We start from the raw sequence: 21,667 nt of genomic DNA on the forward strand, positions 1-21,667 counted from the left end.
CGTTTAAAAAGACAATGTTAAATGTTGGATTTCACTTGGCATACTTAAAATCATACGTTCTACTCCTTAACTTTCAACAACTCCTTAACAATCTTCATAAGTCTTTAGGAAACTTTCTTTCGTAGTAAGAAACCAAATACTTTAAAAGTTTAAAAAATCATTTCAGAACTATATGAAAAGCAAAAATTACTTCTATTGAAGAAGACAAACTTCTTAAAAAAAAAGATCATTAAACTACCCCCAAGTAGCTCACGAAAGTATTCGAACACTTATAAAAATCACTTATGAAAATATTGTGTACATGTTACGTAAAATATTTCATTTTACTATTTTATTAATAGTTTTTAGTTAGTTTCGTACAACATATTAGTAAAATAACTATCGATCGCGTTAGGCGTTTGAACGTACTATTTTTATTCAGAGCAGAGATCTAGAAGAAGTAATCCGCTGTTTGCAGAATGCCCTTTGCAGGACAATGGTGCAAAGTATGGATTTATTTCGGATTCGTTTTCGCGTGGGCAAAGGGTGCGCGTCCACGCTTTGATACCTCCACGGACATGGGATTAGTTCTAGTTCCAGCGGATGCTGAAGTAGATTCTGTCATTTTTCGACTTCGTGCCACTGACCAGGATGCAGATTTCCCACTTGTTTTTGAAATAACTGGTAATTATAACGTATATCACACGGACAAAGCAGAAATAAACGCCTTCGTTAAAAAATCTTTTATTTGTTTAGCTACCATCACACCTGTTGTAAGGATCGACAACCTGCCGTGCACGTTGTATAACAAAGTGTGTCAAGCTAATGTAATACTAACGAAACGGCTAATGCCCGGCCGCCTTCACGATTTTGCCGTTAGGGTTAGGGACACGAAAGGAGATTCGAACTCGATGCAAGCTACTATTTCTGTTACGAACGCAACCACCCTTCGTGATAAAATATTCCCGCACATACCCAGTCTGATAATGGTACCCGAGGTAATTATTTATTGTATTAATAACAACGATTAGTACTAGCATTCAACACGTTAATAACTACAACACCTTCCCCATAACAAGAGAATACATATATTCTTTTCGCATACCGATAATATCGCACGATACATTGCTTCGTTCTTTATTGTACGTTTTATGGATCACATTGTTTGAAATTAAAAAAATATTAACTGTAAGACCTCTTCTATACTTTAAAATTATTGTGAGGAATATGCGTTACTTTTATTGTTTCATATCCTTTTCATAAACATTAATATTTCTTTATCAGCAGTGTTCTAATATTTAATACTTTTAGCAAAATAATAAGTATTAATCTTTTACACGTTAGAAAAGCTTGAAATTAATAAGTGTAATCTGAATATGCATGCGTGTAATGTTCGATATGCTGTTGCTCTCGTGTCAAATCATATTCCTACTCTCGTTTCCTGTCTTCATGTTAATTGCCTATTATTATGCGAGAAATCTTCTAATCTGCCAAGAAAATCACAAATGTTATAATTTAGTAATTCTAAATATAGCTTTTCATTTTCATGCGTTAACGTCATATCGAAAATTATACCTATTCGTCCATCGTAAGGCATTATAAGTTATAACAAAAGAAATTGAAATGACGTACAAAGTAATGTTTATAGATGTTGTTATTTCTATACTCAGAGGTAAGATCGGAATAGTTATTATTTTATTGAATGGATAAATCTATCACACCGTTCTGAGCCAAAAAGACCTTTATTACACGCGCTAACAAAAACTAGGGATAAAAACAAAAAGCCATCTTAAGCCTATCGATTAAATCTATCGATTGTAACTAGGATCATCCTCTAGTTACTATTTCTTATAACTAACGCATCTGCATATAGATGGCGAGCACGAACTCACGTTGTCATTTTCAACAATAGATTACATTAACATTAATTTGTCAAAAGACAGTCTTTATTTTATCGTAAAATAAATTGTACAACATCAGTGATTACAATGCTAATCTTATGAAATTATTTGCTTAGGATACTAAACCAGGTAAAGAATTAGATTATCTTTTAGTAAGAGCTAATTCTTGGAGTGGAAAACCCGTTTATATCGAACTCTGGGTAAGTCACAGAAACGAACAGTAATTTTTAAAACGTAGTATGTTAAGTAATACTTAAAAATATACTATTGCCACTCGTATATCTTCCAAACAATAATTTATTATTTTTATAGCAACCAAAAGAACTTTTCACTATAAGACAGCGCCAGACACCCACGCAAACACGAGGAATAATTACACTAACTGGAGAATTAGATTTCGAAACGCAATCCATGTACACTCTTACCATGTATGCTACGGTATGCGATATTTGAATAAATACTGTTAAGTACTTTCTGGTAGAAAATTGAAATAACACAGTTTATTTATTAGGATCCCTATACGGAGCAGGGAAAAGATACTAGAAATATTGCAGGCTTAAGCGTTGTTGTGATAGTTCAAGATGTTCAAGATGTTCCTCCAATTTTTACGCTAGCCCCTCCCCTCACAAGGATTAACAATTCTGTACAACCGGTAAGTTGTCACAAAAAAAGTCACAAGAAAAAGCAAAGAGAATTTCCATTTTTGATGATATTACGATATATGTACGTTTCATTAATAATAATTAGGAGTACAGAACTGTCGAACGACTATAAAGCAATAATATTCATATAATATAAAGTTAGGCAAACTATTAATTTAGTAAACTATTTATTTATATATATTACATTTAATTAAACCATTCACGAAATTATTAAATTAAAGTTTAATATATTGATTAGAAACAGAGAATATCTAGCCTCAATTAGAACGAATCAAGGAACATCCTCATTCTTCCTATTTTTATTATTTCTGACTAATATAATTTTATATTACATCAGAAGTAATATATCTTCAGCGTAAAATTAGCAAACAGGGGTCACAGTATCGAATAACATGACTGGATATTTTTTATTCCGACAATAATAGAAATGGATCGTTCTTATTTTGTTCTAATTCCAATTCTATATTCTAAAGTGATTAATTGGTGAAAAATATTGTTAATAAATTTTGAGCAATCAAATGTAGGCCAGAAAAGCTATTTATGATGCGATGTTTCATATAAGTAAAACAAATATATACGTTGATTTCAGGGTGATATAATACTACGAGTGCACGCAGAAGACGGAGATAAAGGTGTACCGCGTGAGATCGTGTACGGTCTCGTATCTGAAGGCAACCCCTTTACACCATTTTTTAACATCTCCGAAACAAATGGTAAGAAAATATATCGTGATTTTAAAAAATGTATTTGAAGAATTAAACAATGTTACTATTTTATATTCTTCCTTTTTTTTTGTTTTTTATTCTTTCCTTTTCTTCTATTTTTTTTTTTTTTGCTACAAGGACATGCAGATAATATTTTTATACAAAGAATCTTTAACACGTAGTTCGCTTTTGAAATACAAATTATTTACTTACCTATGACAGTCAATGGAAAGTATTGAATTATTCGTAAAAATATTATACACCACTGAATAGATCAAATTTCCTATATAAAAATAAGCTAAGTCAAAGTCAATGTACTGAATGATCTTTTTCTATAAATATAATTGCTTAATTTTCGAGTTATCAAAACCCAATTGACGATTAAACTTGAAAACAACTTGTTGTGAAGTTAAGAAGAAAACTTGTTACAAAGAAAACAACTTGTTATTTCCAGAAGATAGATTTGAAAAAATGACGTTATACGAGTTTGGAAAAATATTTCTAGAAGTTGTTATTAAAATAGTTAAGATCATTATTTTAAACTTTTAACGCAGCTTAAAATTACATAAATTATATAACCATGGCTATCATTCTATCTTGTCAAGAAGTTCTATCACACGGACAATTCACAATCGCGTAAAGTTTTACAATCGGTACTTACGTTGGTCCATAAATTCAACAGAGCGTGGTGAAAATTTGATTACCACGAATATGACCGGCAAACACAATAATTTACAGAGGGTGTAATTACATTTCCTAGCGTTCCCATCAGTAAGCGAATTATTCACAGGTTCACCGACATACACACCGTCGAATGACCTGATTTCTCAGGAATAATCCACTCGATGAGTAGGGTTTCAAATTAATTTACCACTACCTCGAACTCCACTTCCCGACATTAAAGCGTGAAGGAATGATTCATACTCTTAGAGGTACAGCTAGCACGGAAAAACAGATTACGTATGCAGTCCTAGCACAGTGAAAAATGAATGAAACCGTGCAGAGTGCACTGGAAGAAATTCCATTACGAGAAGAATACACCGTTGATCAATAAGAGCCAACAGTTTCTCGATTTTCCCATAAAAATAACCTTTTTCATTTCCATCAACTCGATCGTTCGCGATAGAAATGACACTGTTAGAAGCTAATATTGTAACCAAGGTAAATGTCCTTAAGAAATTTGATTGTCTTTTTTACGCAATTCTTGGATGTTAATGCGGTGTTTGATTTTAAGCAGTTCTTCGTCTCTGTTGTTCCAATTTTTCTGTATTTGTGTAGTAAACGGTCAGTCGTTAGTGATGCGTCTTCTCAGAAAGTGCCATGAAATGGATCTGTTTTATCGAAGACCTAATCGTGTATGATTTTGGCGTGGCCATTTTTCAATCAGAAAATTATGGACATTTCTTTTCTCTTCGCGGTACTGACACGTGATTCGCTCAATTGCCCGATCGGTCAACTCCACGTGAAAGTAGAGAAAATTGATGAAATAATATATATATAAAATAAGCATCGAACAAGCGCATTAGCAGCAATATTTAAAAAATTTCAAAAAGTTTCAAAAAGGACTCAGCTACTTCGGCTTATAAGTCAGCTCGTGTAGTGTTTCTTAGAGAGAAAATGTCGTTTTTACTCGTTCATTGATCAAATCTACGGTTTATGCAGCACGTTTTCCAAAATTAATGCGTTCCATTATAGATCCTTGGAAAAGGGAAGGCTAAGGGCCGTGAAACAACGAAGCAACTTTATACGCTTGTTTCCACATGATTACAAGCTCGCACGAACGTGTTATCTAACGTCTGAGATCGGTGATACCGATTCTTTTCGCGGAACCAAAAACGAGTCAGGCAAGGAAGTGGCCAGAACTCGGTAGAAATGGTCAGAGGAAAGTCTTGACGGTCTACAACGCGGTATCGATCGTACTTAGGGGTCAGTCTCTGCTTTTCAGGCTGCGATGCTTATCATTTCGTGACACGAAGCATGCGACCTCTTCGTACTCGTGTATGTATCGTATGTGTGTGTGCGGGCGCGTGTGTGTGTATAGACGTAACTACCAGAGTAAACCAGTGAAAAAGAAACACAGACAGGGCCAGAAGGAATATAGAAGATAAAAGCGTATTGTGCTCTGTAAGTATAAATGAGCCACCATATCTTTACGCGCTACCGGAATAAATAAACTTGATAAGGAGAATTTTAGCTATTTAATTACAGTTGCGAAATACGTATCTGTTTGTTATGATCTCGGTATATGTTAAATTCGTAAATTTATTATAGATATCAGATGATATCTTGAACATAAAATTTGCAAATATATAAAGTTAAGAGGACCACTTAAAAATTTGGAATACGATGAATGTACATGTAGATAATGCTGGAGAAGGTATGACTTACGATGTACAAATTATTATCGTCTCTCATCGCACGTGTATATTCGTATTTATACAAGAATTTTTTTGCTGAATTATATTAGCTATTTTAAGTTATATCAGTTTATAGGAGCTATAGTTTATCGAAATTTATTCTCAAGCAGGTAACATAATTTTAAACGCTTCTATATTTCCTATATTTGTTTGTATTGTTTTAATAGAATATAAAAAATACTTGTATCATTGAATTAATAATTACGCAATGTACTTCAACCATAATTATATAATCGTTGATATCTTAGAAACAAAATTAAGTGAATAACTGTGCAAATGAGAATAAGAGTTAGAGAATAAGAAGGTAGTACAATGCAATGTATGTTAATAAGGGCAGTTCATTCGCTAAACTCCATTTCGTGATGTGTTATGGAAAATTTCCATCACTGGACATGCGTGCTCTGTATGTCATACATAAGTAACAGGGATCATTGACCGAAATGTTTTATTCATAATTCCCAATAAAAGTAATTCGATCGTGACATAGCTTATTACTTGAACGTTTACGTATAATACATGCAAATAAAGACCTAAACATAATACAAGTCAAGTATTAAGTCTTCAACGATCTTTTCGAGAATGTATTAATTTATACAAGAGGATGTATAATTTGTACAATGATTCGTCTCATAAACGTATCATTTCAGTTATTTACATTTTATCCTACGTATGGATTATATGTAATGAATAACATTCACTTGATAACTCAGTAATTAAACCTTCTGTTCATATAAATCGCCCACAACATGAACAATGTTACAGTTATTATTTATAATTATTAATTAGTAGATATTCTAATTTTCTTTATCCAAAATGCAAACACAGTTTAAATTTTCATATCTAAACATTTTTGTAGAGTGAAACATAATATATTTATATACATGTTTCGAAGCTTTTTAGAGGTTTAGACTAATTTATAAATGTTTGATTGATAGGTGAAATTACTCTTGCCAAACCATTGGAGGAACTTACCCAAATTACGCACGTTGGAGCACCCGTTGTACTTACGGTGGTTGCTGAAGAAATAAGAAGAAGCAGAGAAGAACCTCCTGCTCAAGCCACAGTCGTTGACGTTGGCTTCCTTCTTGGGGAGCCGGGAAATAGTCCACCATACTTCGAGAGCGATAAGTTGGTACCTGAGTCGTGAATAATTTCCATTTTAATAACTATGAAATTTACAAATTGTTAAGGACTAAATAAATTACACGTCAATTTTATTCTGTCTTTTTACTAACGATTGAAAAAAGCATATAATTGTTAGAGTATTAATTATTATGTACAGGAGCAATGACATTAAAAATGATAAATTTAATTTTAGTTCAGTTTGTGATACCTTTAACTTTTGTTATTATCGAAAACGAGGCAAATAAAGCATGGCAATTAAATGTACTATTTTCCGGGTGAATATAATAACATGAAAGCATAATAAGCAAAATAAAAAAGTTTAAGATAGATTAGATTATTCCTTCTGCTGAAGTTTGAAATTTATGAAAAACGAGGGAATTTCAAGTATTTCCCGACCACTTTTCAACCTGTACATTTTCATTAATCCTAAAATGTAATTTATATTTATAGAATATCTTATTTCTTTGCTACAGTTACGTTGCTACGATAGACGAAAATCCTGAGCCGGGGACTGTGATAAATTTTGGTGAGCAATATTCAGCCAGAGTGAAAGACGAAGATATCGGAAAAGCTGGAGTGTTTGCGTTAAAGTTGGAAAATAACAATAATACGTTTGAAATAAATCCGACGGTTGCAGAACGCAATGCAGACTTTGTTATAACCGTTCGAGATAACACATTCATCGATTATGAATTATACAAAGTTTTATCGTTCAAGGCGAGTATAGTATATATAGATTGGTCATTACATTATATCTGTATCACAAAGTTTATAGCTATCTAAAAAAAATATAATAAATTATAATAAGTTTAATTGTTCTTCGATCAATTCTTCTTTGTTTACTGTCATTAATGTAGTTTCATTGAATTCAGATTGTAGCTCAGGAAGTTGGTCCAGCCACGAATCTATCAGCGTCAGTGCCAGCTACAATATTTTTAAGAGATATAAACGATAATCCGCCAATATTTGACGAACAATCATACGAGATAACGTTATCTGAAAACGTAACTGCGGGTTCACGCGTGATTCAGGTAAACACTTAACTATCTCTGGAAGAAATTTCATGATTTTTATAATTAGATTATTCATATACCACTTATAACCGTAGAATATTAATTGCTTTTAAATATACCACGATATCTAAGAGAAACCTATACAAACTGTTAAATAATAAAAACTATTATTTTTATTTGATTTAGATTGAAAGAAATTTCTTGACCCTTTCTTTGTAAACCATTTTGTATCTATATTTCTTCTTTACACGACGTGTTATAATTTTCACGTTTTTCATATATACAACTATACAAAAATATGTACATTGTTCTGACATAAGTTACAAGGTTGAGGAAGAAATGATTAAATAATATAGAACCTTCTTTCGATAGGTGCACGCAACTGACAAAGATACAGGTGTTTATGGCAGTATCCGATATACCGGTATAACAGGAGAAGGCAGCCAAGCTTTCACTATGGATTCAGACACCGGATTAATAACTGTCGCTATGGGATCTTCCTTAGATCGTGAAGTTGCAGCAAGACTTGTATTAACCGTTGAAGCTCGGGATGAAAATGGCAATGGCAACAGTGGCGTTGTTCCTTTAATAATTAATCTACTTGACGTGAATGATAATGCACCAATATTCGAAAAGGACGTTTACGAGTTTATGTTGAACTCTGATCTAACTAATTTTACATCACCAGCTTTGATAAAGGTATATTAAACAATCTTAACAATTATCTTCTGTGATTATTACGCCCCCTCCATCTTATGATCTTTTTATATAAACTATTGTACTAGAAAATAATTCAAAGTTACAATATACGTAGTCATATTATAAGTAGACTGATGATGTTTATGAATTTATGAGAAATCTAAGCAGATATATATCTAAATGTAACATGGTATTATTATATATAATTTACAAATAATTGGAAAATTTATCCATTTACTATCAGTTTATAGTTGCGTTGATGAAGATAGGAATTTTCATAAACATCTGCAGTGTAATTAAATGATATAAACAAAGATCTTGCAAGGAAAAAGAGAATGTAATTATTGACAGGCGATTGACGCTGACGCAGAGCCACCCAACAATGTGGTTAGATACGAATTAGTTTACGGAAACTACGGGAAGAAATTCGATTTAAACGAAACGAGCGGTGAATTAATACTTCTGTTGCCGATTACGAAATTCAGACAAAAGAAACAGAGCGCATACGAGAAATTTTCGAAGAAAGCTAAAACGAAATTTGTCAATAGTCAAGAAGAAATACGAAACGATTTCTTAATGGTGACTAGAAATGTGAATGAATCTACGAGGATTAATTTTGGAAATTTAACGAAGGACATGTCGACGGAAGTTATAAAGAAACGACGAAAACGAGCTGACGACGATGCACTGTACACTCTCACTGCCAGAGCATACGACCTAGGTAAATCGATAGAAGATTATTTGTCCAATAATTTTCCTGCTTACAGTATAAGTACAAAATAATGTAATTTGTTATTAGACACAAATAATATAAATCTTTGCAGGTGTACCGCATCTTTCCAGTACAACAAAAATTCGGATCCTCAGTGGAATCACAATGGAAGCACGCATAATGATGTTCGTGGTGCCAGGAGAACAGCCGAACTCAACGAAAACTGCTGAAACTTTAGCTGCTATTACAGGTGGTCGAGTGACTGTGTTAGAAACGCGACCTTATATTCAACGGAATGACACTGGAAGTACAGGGATTCTTCCTGGAGGAGGAAAAAAGTTAGTGATCTACCGATATTCGGTACATGATCATTACGATTTAATCACTCAATGAAAAACATTTTTCAACTATGAACCAGTCGATGGTCATTAGTTTCTGATATACACTATTAAAGGGATTATTCATTGTAAGATCTTGTAATAAAATCTTATATTTATTTTTTATTTATATACTCATTATAAAACCTTATGATAAATAATATTGTCAAGGAATAAGGAAAGGCAAATTTTCTTTAATATTCAATCTTTATGGATTTTTTATTTTACATATGAAATCAACAGTGAAATAACTTAAACTATACTTTTTCAGGAGTATTATCGTGGCTCGCGTCGAGCAAACGGAACCAGGTACGTCTTTGGTAGATGTAGAAAAGATTCGAGAAGCTTTAGCTGCTAATGGAGTCGGTATCATTGCTGGAAACGCGATTATGAACACGAGTATACATATCGACAATACAAACGCTCCTGTTGATGGAACTCCACATCATACAAATGTCAATGATGGTCAAACGACTCTTATTAACAATACTATTGCTACTATTCCAAGCGAAGAAGTGGTATGTATACGATTCTCAACTTCCAAATTATATAGTGAAAATTGTAAAATAAACCATTTATCTGCAATAATTACCTTGTCTTGTTGTTCGTAAGATATTTAAATAATTAGCACTTGAATATCTAGTTTATATAAATTACGACTTTCGTAATTTATTACATTTAGCTACATTTAAAAAAATGACGAAAATTTGGACAAATGTTTTAGACGGTGTACAAAGCAGAAAACAAATTATTATTCTGGCTTCTGATAATCCTGGTGTTACTTATACTTTTGGCCATTGCCGCGTTAATTATCTGCTGCATATGTCCTGGATGTCCTTTTTATATGGCACCCAGAAAAAGACGAGTACATTCGTCAGAAACATTGGTCGTACGATCAAATGGAAGACCAAAACGACATCTTCATCGGCAGCCTGCGGTAGCTACCGAAGGTAATCTATTTTTAAATTATTATGTGTATCTTTAAATTTTATATAATCGTATATATAATAAATGTAATATAATACATATAATAATATAATAAATAATACTAATGATAATAATATAATTAATAACTTGATATATTGCTGATTATAAGTATTAAAACATCTGCTATATCTTATGTCACTCATATTATACGTCGTATAATGTAAAAAAAAAAACCTATAATTTATTTTAACCACAGAATTATTTAATTACACAATACAAATACGTTTAAAGTTTAATGTAAAGCTTAAAAACTAAAACGACTTTATAATAACGCGAAAAGTTACTTTAAATAATAAAGTAACTTTAAGTAACCAAAATATCGTATCATTATCAAGGTTTTATATTTGTTATTATATTTACGTTATTTTTGTATCTTTTATATTATTATCATATTAAACAAATATCATGCTATTATTTATATGAACTTTCGTTGTATCTCAGTATCGTGGAATGGAAGGAAACAGGCGTGGAGTGCTGATCCAACAAGAAGAAATTGGCAATTCAATAGAAGAAACGTAAAGAATTGTTCGCTTCCTGGCGACGTTGCTTACATTTCTGGGCAACCAAACGACGTTCAAATGAACCTCGAAGCTCAAAGATTAAGAGATGGACATTCTTACGGTCACTCGAGGAAGAGCAGAATAAATGAACAAGAAAGAATGTACATGGAGGATGTGGAGGATCAAAAGGCAAGAGGTTATCATACTGCGGAATTAGACTCTTTACAACGACATGAGATGGAAAGAGGTTCCGATCTGCAACATCAAGCTTATAGGCAAAGGTAGGTAAGCTGTCATCTCACGTTCACTCATACGTTTTATTTTTATATGGAACGAAATGGAATAAAATAATACAGCGGAGAGGCTCGTTCTCTTTCTCAAAGTCACGATGTCGTTGTGTAGTTTCTTGAGGGTTGAAATCATCGCTGAACTAAATTATCTTTCTTGTAAAAAAATGCAGGACTAAGTTTATAATTATTCGCCACTTTTCTTTAGTATGATTATCGTCACTATTCTCTGTTGTACTTATATATAATTATAATAATTAATTACAATCATAATACTTACATAATACTCATAATAATCATAATCATAATATTCGTACTACGTTTCAACTAGAACCAACTTAACTAGAATTTAAAACAGTTCTGTTCACCTCACGTAACATCGTCAGTCGCCTTAATAAAATCATTAGTAACATCATTGATAGGTCGTTGCTTTATATATGTGTAGCTGAATCAAAATCCGATCGAAACTCAATTCCATAGATTCGTGGAAGCCGACATGAACGAAGAACCAACTGTCAGAGAGCAACATTTCTACCGCGAAGGAAACGCTGAAGTCTTACGGCTAGTGACACGAGGACAAGTGGAAGATACGACAAGCCATCTTCACCAACCTCATCATCATCGCCCAACAGCCTTGATCGTAGATGGCAAGGATATAATTCTGCAAAGATTTATAGAAGACCAGAAGTCGAGGCACGAGTTGTCGATGCAGGACATCGAAGCAGCTCGTAGCATGGAATCGCATCAACGATCAAAAGAAGTATGTCAGCAACAACAGCCAGAGATAATCCTGATACCGGACAGGTTGGATCTCGGTCATAGGCAGCACATCGAAGAAATAGGACCTAACGTGCAAAGGCTAGTGATCGATCACGGTGACTACGGTTCGCAAAAGATAGAGCAAGAATCTCTAAGGGAATCTCAAATGAGAGAAACTATGAGGCAAGAGAAGCAAGAGGCTGTTGCAAGTGGTGCTCCAATTGCTGAAAGACCGCCGGTCGTTACCACAGATCACGTTCAAGCAAATAGCAACCAGTATCCGTTTCACGACTTGGAGCTAGCAAGACAAAACGCGCTATTGACTCGATTACTACTCGAAAGAGAAAATCGTCGTGCAGGAGCCGGTGGAGTGGACTCCACAAGTTACTTAGAAACGCAAAGCCTTCCCGGACAAGTAGCGATCGCTACTCAAACCGATAGAACAGCAGCCACTCAAACGGAACGTCAGGTGAAAAGTAGAAGCGACAACGACGAATCCGACGAAGAGTCAAGACACAGGAAAAAATTGAAGTCTAGGAAGAAATACGGCAATGGAGATTGGAAAAGGACTAGAACTCTATGGATGAAGTCGCCGATCGAAGAAGAAGTGAGTCCTTGTTTCGATAAACGATTGAGCATTCTGAGGAAAAAAGTGAGGGAGGTGAAAGAAGGCAGGAAGATTTCTCTGGAGCCGGATGTGCTGAGGGAAATCTCGGATTCTTTGGATGGAAACGGAAGTTCGTACAAAGGCGAAGAGGACGAAACAATGCGGAGTTATCAAAAAACCGAACGCACGAGCATCAGTTATAAGATTCTGAACGAGAAGGAGACTGGCTCGCAATCTTCCGAAGAGATACGTAAGGAGAGGCACGAGAAAAGTTGCGAGGACGTGACTGACGATCAAAAGATGAACGTCACTGAGTCCACTTCCTCGCCAGAAATAAAAGTTCAACGTGAAAAGTACGTCCGCGAGAAGGCAGACGGCAGAAGTCCGAAAAAGGAGGGAAAATCGAAGACGCAGAAAAAGTCAGATGGCGTGATAAAGCCGAGTTTCAGGATTCTTGAGAAAGAGTTTACAATGCTAACGAAGAAACTGAGCAAACTGGGTGACAAAAAATTTCACGGGAGCACTGGCAGCGACAGCACGAGCCAGGAGAAGTCAGACTCGTTTGCGAAAGATCCGAAAAAGGACTTGGATCAGAAAAGCGCGAAGAAGATGGATTCCTCGAGTTCTCAGAAACAAGCAGCTGAATGTACCGCGAGCTCGTTGAAGGCCGAACAGAAAGGAAAACAGAAGAAGGAGTCAGCCATAGCTAAAACGAAACAAAAGCTGAAATATCAACAGAGTCAAGTGATGAGTACGGGAAGTTCGGAGTTCGACGATGCTCTTGACAAACCGAAGAAATTTTGCGGAACTCGTCACGAAACCGTGAAACAAAAGCAACCAATTAGCACTCAAGGTCATGCGAAAGTGAAACGTCAAACGCATATGGAGCGAAGAGAACCTAAAAAGCAAATGTCCGAATTTCGAGACGAAGAAGTTGAGAAGCGAAAGGAAGGACCCTCGAAGGAAACACCAAAGGCTGAATTAAAGTCTGAGAAGAGTGGGAAAATGATGATAAAAGCACCGAAACTGGCTACTATATCTCGTAAACAGAACATCGCTGAAGAAACCAGTACCAGTACAGAAGAAAGAAGAGGAGGAAGAGATGCGTTTACTCCAAGAGATTTCGAAAAGAAAAGCAGTACAGATTTTTCAGAAGGAGATTCAAATGGCGTACAGCAACGCGTAGTAGAAAGGTTTCCAAAGAAGATAATTGAAAAATTTAGCGACGATTTCGTTGAAGAACCGAAGAAAGAAATCGTGAAACAACAAGCAACAATTTCTATGGGAGAAGAGCGGGATACAACGAACGTAGAAAAACACAAGATTGTTACAGAGAAAGAATTATGTATTCCTGACACAATACAGGTGTCAAAAAATGGATTGAAGTGGATTCGAGATACATTTGAAGAACCTGTGAAATGTGATGATTCTACGGCTCATGCTAAAGAAGAATTGATTACAGGTTTTACGTCTATTGATATGATGGCTGCAGCTAAGAAGGAAGAGCTCAGTGAAACTACCGTACGAGATCGGCAAACTGATAAAACTTCGTCTGAAAAAGAACCTATGGAGAGTATAAAATATAGCGATGCAGCTGAAAAAAAAGAAAGTACGCAAGCAGATAAATTAACGAGCGAAGCTGAAAAAGACATAGCTGAACATATAAAGGATAAATTAGAAGATTATAAGGAAGAAGATAAATTAGATGAGTCCAAAGAGCAAATTGAAATGAAACCAGTGCGCGAGTTAGAAGAGCGGAAACAAGACGATAAAGAAGATGATAAATACGAGTATTTGGAGCAGAAAATGAAAAAGCTGTCAAAAGATGTTGGGGAAGAGAGTGTAGCTTTAAAAGAGCTTAAGAGGGCAGAAGTAGAATATAGAGCTGAAGGAATTTCTACAGGAAAGGAAGAAGCAGAAAAAGAACTAGAAGTCGAAGTTGATGCTCTTAAAGAAGAAGAACGTAGTGATAAAGTAGGTACAGTGCAAAAGATCGAAGAACCAGTTGAGAAATATATAGAAATTGAAATGCCAAGTAATGGACAGGACAGTGTGAGACAAGATGTGGCAGATGAATCAAAAATACGTGGGGAAAAAGATAAAACAAATAAAACTAATGGAGAAGAGGAAAAATCAGTAAAACACGTGGATGGTTCAAAATTAGATCACCCTACTATCGAGGAGAAGGAAGGTTCAATGCAAGCAACATCTAGCGACCAGGAGAAAAAAAAGATCGACTCAGACACAATTGAAGTTCCTCGTGAAAAAGAAACTACGTCAATGATTGAAACTTACGATCGAAAGGCTGAAGAAAATGTTTTTTTAGATGAACAGAAAAAGTACGACGAAGACGTTACAAGAGTTAAACCTGTTGATCAAATTGTCGAAAGTACTTTCGTAGATGAAGATAAAGAAGGCATTAGTGATAAAAACGAAGTCATGGTGAAAGCTACAACTGAGGATGACAAAGCTGTTGGAAAGGCAAGTGAGGATTATAAAATTACTGAAAAAGTAACTGAGGATCAAAAATTTGATAAGAAAATAATGGATGATCGTAAAATTTTTCCAGAATCAACTATGGATCAAGAAGTTGGTAGAGAAATAAATAAGGATCAGAAAATTGATGAACAAGCGAGGGAAATTGATCAAATTACTCGAGAAGAAACTTTTGGGGATCCCAAAATTGTCGAAGAAGCAACGAAAGATCAAAAAATGGATAAAGAAATAACTGAGGGTCAGAAAGTTGATAAAGAAACCACTAAGTTTACAGAAATGGATACAGGAATGAAAGAGGATGATAAAATTCTTGATAAGACACCAGCGGACCATAAAATTAATGCAGTTACTGGAGACAAAAAGACTTCTAAAGAAACAACTGACCTTGAAATTGCTGAAACAGTAATTCCAGATGATAAAATTGTTATAGAAACAACTGAAGATCGGAAAATTGATGAAAAAGCAGCAGAGGGGTATAAAATTTCCAAAGAAGCTACCATGGACAAAGAAATGACTAAATCGACAACTACAGATTATAAAATTGGTAAAGACACAAAGGATGATGACAATATTGATGGAGAACCAACTGTAGACCATAAAATTGGTAAAGAAACAAAGGACGATGATGATATTGCTGGAGAACCAATTGCAGATCAGAAAATTGGTGAAGAAACAAAGGGCAATGATGACATCGTTGGAGAACCAATTGCAGATCAGAAAAATGATAAAGAAACAAAGGACCATGATGACATTGCAGGAGAACCAACTGCAGATCAGAAAATTAGTAAAGAAACAAAGGACGATGATGACATCGCTGGAAAACCAATTGCAGATCAGAAAATTATAGAAACAGTTGAGAAACAAGACACTGTTAAAGAAGAAACTAAATATTATGAAACTGTTGAAAAAGCAACCGAGGACTTCAAAATTACTGAACCAGAAGCTACATATCATAAAATGGTTGAAAAGACAACTGAGGATCACACAAGTGTTGGCGATCTTGGAATTTTAACAGAAACTATCGTTGGTTTCATTGATAAAGAGAAAGCATCCGATGGGGAGAAGAAAATTCCAATGGAAATCGATAAGGACAAAGTTAGTGAAAAAGAAGCTATTTTTTTAGATAAAGAAAAGGTGCCTGGTGAGCAAGCAGGTACTACAGATCTTAAATCGGATGATCAGCAAATAGACAAAGAGGATGTTCTAAATGGGAAAGAAAAACCCGTAGATATTACGCCTGATAATGAAAATGAAAAGAGAGAAAGTAGTTCTCCCAAAGAAAAGGAAACTTCTGCAAAAAAAGAAGTTACGAAAGAACCAGTTACTAGCGACGATCACAAAATTAGTGAGAGAGATGTTTCTATTGACACGAAGGAGAAAACACGTGTTGAAGATGAAAAAGAAATTGTAAAAAGCGAAGAAACCAAAGAACAAGCAAGTATTATCGACGGTAAAGAAAAGGAGAAATATCACGATGAAGAAGAAAAAATAATTATAGAGACTGTAAAAATTGATGACCATCCGATCGAAGAAAAAGAAATTAGTAAAGGAATGCAAAAAATAGATGATTCCAAAGCTACTGAGAAAGAGAGTACAGAAACAAAAGAAACTGATGACAGTCAAATTCCTGTCGAGGGAATTGTCCCAGAAACTTCAGAAATTAAACAACAAATTACAATTGAAAAAGAGGATGATACATCAACGATTCAAGATTATCAGATCGATAAAGAAGTTATTCCCATGAAAATACCTGATGATACCACTGAAGAAAAAGATGATTCGTCAAAAAGATCAATCACTGAGAAAGAAGATAGTGAAACAACAAAGGACTCAATGGAAATGCCTACTTTGATAGATAGTGATATGAAAGAAGAAAGTCCAATGGAGTCATCAGCTGTTGATGATCACACTGATAAAACAGATGATGTCTTCGATACATTAACCAATGGCAAAGGATCGATAATTCCGAGTACTGAAAAAGAAATTGTAACTATCGAACAACCATCTACAAACGATAGAATTATTGAGGAAGAAGTTGCTTCGTTATCTTTCGACAACAAAGAAGAGAAAGAAAAGAATGGAGTCCAAATTTCGAGTATTAGTAAATCTCCGACTCCTCAAATAGATGGCGAGTCTGGGACACTTGTGGAACCACCAGTAGACGATAAACAAATGAAAGAAGACGCGGGGAAAGATAAAATTATTGATCTCTCGGATGATGACAAAATAATATCGACTTCAAAGGATGCGGCAAAAAAGGTCGAGCAAATTAATGTTCTTGAAGAAGCAAAGGAAGAGGAATCCGACGAAAAGATAAAAATCGATGACTCCTCGAGAGATGAAGCGACAAAATTAGTAGCAGAAGAATCTGCCGAAAAATCAGAAATTGGTAAACCTCTAAAGGACGGGACAGCATCACCAGCGAAAGAAAGACAAGACACCGCCAAGGAGTTATTCGAAAAAACGCACGAAGTGAGCAAGGAACCCGAGAAACTTTCGGATAATGAAACAGCAGATAGCAAACTAGCACAAACTACCGAGAAGGTAGAGCAATTGCACGAACCGTCAGGTAAAGTGAGCAGTAGTTTTCAGGAAATCGAATTGGTTGAAACTTCCCCGCAGATGTACGAGACGACAGAGAAAGAAAAGTTTGCGTTTGATTCCACTATACGGAAAGCTTCAACAGATTCCGGGAAAATATCCGAATCCGAAGAGCAGTTGAAGTCAGAGAGCGAGCAAACTGAATTACAGGAAGTAGAACAATTTGTTGAGGAACAAACTTTTACCGCGGAGGAAGCCGACATTCAGAGGGAGGCATTTCCGGAGGAACAGTCAAATATGGGATTTAATGTACCTACGATTGTCCCCAATGGCGAATCAGATAAGCAGGATCTAACGAAGCCGAAAATGGATAAAACTTTGCCTCTAGAGGAAGATATAGTGCAAGAAGAGAGGCAGGAAATACCTGTTGAGGGAAAATTTATAGACGTAAGACTTCCACTTTTTACAAGCATAATAGATACGATGGTTGATTCTGAAGATAGTGATTCATCGAGTGATATTTCCAGGAAGACAACGTTAACTACCAGACCGTATCAGACACCACGACATCGCGCTCCACAACTTTCTGAGAAAGAAATTAGTCAAACGGAGGAGGCAACTGGGCTGCAGGACATGGAAGATGAGGAACGAGTGACGATATCGATCGAAGAGATAGAAAATGGGGACGTAGAATCTTCGAAGGAAGACAAAATGTTCGTGGAGTTTGAAGATACAAGCGAAACAGAAGAAGATAAAGAAACTGTATCAAGGGAAAGGACTATGGATATACAAACGTATTTTAGTCCGAAGAAAATAATCACAGCGACTGACATAGAAGATATTAAGAAAGACGAGAAAACAGAATCTGGACGCAGTTTAGAACTGGATAAAGAATCCTCGATCAATACAAAACTAGAATCTGGAACGAAGGAGTGCGATACAAAAGCTGACAGACAAGATAAAGCTCGTGACAAAGAATGTTCGACTAGTACGAAACATGTGAAGGATACGAAAATAGATTCTGAAACGAGAGGCTACGATAGAAAGCCCGATAGACAAGATGAGGTTCGTGAGAAAGAATCGTCGACTAGTACACAACGTGTAAAAGATACAGAACTACAACACGAAATGAAAGACGGCGATAAAAAGGTTGATAAGCCAGATGAACCGTCACTAATTTCTAAACTTGCAAAAACCGAGACCTTTAAAGTTACCGATAGAAGAATGAAAGAGCTGGAAAAGAAAAGAGTTATTGAACGAAGGAAGAAAAAAAGTACTTCCGAGGAATCTTCCGAGGAGAAAGCAACTCATTTTCACGATGTAACGAGTCACGGTGGGTATCGGACACGTAGAAAGCTCCCGGAAGAACAATTGAAGCAAAAAGATAGCGATCAAACGAAACAATCAAGGAAACGAGATGAGGAGTCACGACGAAAGCAATCTCTGTCGAAATTGAACGCCGAAAAGGACAAAAAATCATCGAGTAGCAGCGAGAAATATCCAACTCCACCGAAAACTGGAGAAATCGATACGAGTAAGACACGACCGAAATACATGGCCTGGTACAAAAAGAATCGAGAAGAAATGGAAAAGAAACGAGCCGAATTAATGGCTACGGACGACGAGGAGCAACTTCCTCGATGGTTACGAAGGAGTATGAAAAATCAAAAAACTGAGAAGGAAGGTAAAAAGTTATCGAGCCATAAAACTGCTGACACGACTCCACGGACGAGACGCAAAGTGAAACCTTTGGTAAACGTCGAGTCTGAACAATTGAAAGCTATCGTTCGTCAAGGAAGAAAATTAAGGAGAGCCGAAGGAGGAAAAAACGAAGATCCACCGGTTCAAATATTCGCGACAACGCCACCCTCGGCATCGCAAGATCCTAAATATCATTTGCTACAACATTCTGAATACAAATACGAAAAGATATCTGCGCCATTTTACCTTCATCCTCCACCTGTTCCTCATCCCTCTCCGCAATTGTCACCAGAACATTTTGATATTCCACCTACGATGGAACAAGGGTGTACCGGTGAAGATTTCGATTCTGGAATAGCAATATCGTTGCAGGGTGGCAACAGGTTACGACACCAACAATTATTAGAAAAGAAAAGCGTATTTGATATCGCTTACAGCGAAGCTGCCCCTTCTCAACTTCGTTCTGACAGTACTACACCTCCGTCTTAAATTAGTAATAATTTGAGAATCTTTCGTCTTTGTAGAAAACTATCCTTCTCTGTCGTTTAACGATTTTTAAAATATTTATTCAGGACGGATACATTGTTAAACATTTTTGAATATTTTACGCGACAATTAACTTTATACAATTAATCAGTTGTTACGGTTTAACAAGTGTACAGGACAAGGTGAGGACAGATTTAAATCTATTATTATCGAGCTCTTAAATGTTATGAATTCTAAAAGAAAAAGGAAAAAGACACAAATTAAACTAAAAATGACTAAATTACGCACAAAAAATGCAGGGTTAATTATAACATAAAGTAGATTTCAAAAATTGTCACGTTTTAGAATTTACACTTTGATAGAGAATAACATGAGACGAATATGAAATTTGAAAATGCATTTAATCATAAAATTTGAAAAAACGTTCAACTTCGATCGAGAGTGATAAGTATGTATACATAGTATTTACTATAAAAATAGCATTGAAAGGAATCTGATAGAGTTTAAAGAATTTTACGTATGTATATGTACAAATTTTATCAATATTCATTATGAAATAAAAATATTTAATAATATAAATAATTTCATCTAAAAGAAATCTATAAAATCTAATATAAAGAAGCAAACGGAACTATTCACTAAAAATTCTAAAATATATTGTATAGTGCTCACAACGTTTATATAATATAACAGGTCTCTAAATTATAATAATATAGTTTATTTTATTTTTAAATTTTAAATTGCGACACTTTTCAATTTAATAATTTTAAAGCATAAATATTTTAATATCATTTTATAGAAAGTGGTAAAATGGTAAAATTGTCCCACTAATATCTATAAAAGCATAAGATGGAATTTTAAAAAAGGTATGTCAATGCTTTTCAGAATGTTTAAAAATTAATTAATTAATTTACATAATTCTGTCTTATAATAGATTCTTGCGTCTGTTTTAAATATGTCGCTAGTCTCAGTTTTGTGAGATACCCTGTATTATTACGTTAAATATGTCAGAGACCATTATACATATTCTTATTCTTTTATTGTTTAATGAACATTAATAGTATTCTATAAAATCGATAGTACGTGCTTTTATCTGGTACAAGCTAAGTTGCTTTATCCGAAAGCTAAGTTTTTATAACTCATAAAGGTAATTTATGAACCCAGGCAATTGTTACAACCAACCTCATTAATTCTAATTGATTACGCGACGAGCTGGTTGATTATACTGAATGGATTACATAGTGACTAATTATGGTCATAAAACCACTTATAGTACTCGTACGATTTATTATTCATACTCTTTCATTTATTGAATTAATTTTATAGAAAGCTGTACAAATTCTTAAAATTTACTAAAAACTGTACAAAACAACACTACATTACTCGCATTACTCTATCAGATTCCTGTTTTCTCAAAGAAATTACTTCTTTATAACTGGTTTTTTCAGAAATGAACACTACTTTAAAGAACAATTTTGTTAACGTTATCGTCGTCCGAAGAAAAAAGATATATTGATTCGATGACCAATTTTAGATTATAACTATTATTCCAATATTACGATGTTTATAATTATCTTGTAAATACATATACATATATAGATATAGTCCTATGTGTTATTTCATTCGTATGTTCAATTTAACATACGATATCCAACTTTATGAAGAATTACTTATTCTGTAGATTGGGAAAAAGGTAAGTTCGAATTTATAGATA

General features: G+C 34.7%; 1 protein-coding gene across 1 annotated transcript; it reads left to right on the forward strand.

Annotated features, from left to right (window-relative positions):
* The first annotated feature begins 458 nt into the window (after positions 1–458).
* Positions 459–20,626, forward strand: LOC138181473 (uncharacterized). Its single transcript, XM_069116290.1, has 16 exons — positions 459–678; positions 748–977; positions 1,997–2,080; positions 2,193–2,318; positions 2,392–2,532; positions 3,132–3,255; positions 6,599–6,791; positions 7,262–7,505; positions 7,661–7,819; positions 8,174–8,500; positions 8,852–9,221; positions 9,325–9,550; positions 9,861–10,107; positions 10,314–10,539; positions 11,018–11,357; positions 11,844–20,626. The coding sequence occupies exons 1-16, from the start codon at positions 459–461 to the stop codon at positions 19,954–19,956; spliced, it is 11,370 nt and encodes a 3,789-aa protein (XP_068972391.1). The 3' UTR covers positions 19,957–20,626.
* Positions 20,627–21,667: the final 1,041 nt, after the last annotated feature.

The sequence above is a fragment of the Bombus flavifrons genome, chromosome 7 (genome assembly GCF_040668555.2).
Source record: "Bombus flavifrons isolate JBK064 chromosome 7, iyBomFlav1_principal, whole genome shotgun sequence".
In the NCBI taxonomy this organism is placed as follows: domain Eukaryota; kingdom Metazoa; phylum Arthropoda; class Insecta; order Hymenoptera; family Apidae; genus Bombus; species Bombus flavifrons.

Excerpts from the sequence above, each read along its gene's own strand:
- LOC138181473 (XM_069116290.1), top strand. The coding sequence starts at position 459 with ATGCCCTTTGCAGGACAATGGTGCAAAGTATGGATTTATTTCGGATTC. Across the intron at positions 2,081-2,192 it reads CCGTTTATATCGAACTCTGG|CAACCAAAAGAACTTTTCAC; the intron begins GTAAGTCACAGA and ends TTATTTTTATAG. Across the intron at positions 7,506-7,660 it reads ACAAAGTTTTATCGTTCAAG|ATTGTAGCTCAGGAAGTTGG; the intron begins GCGAGTATAGTA and ends CATTGAATTCAG.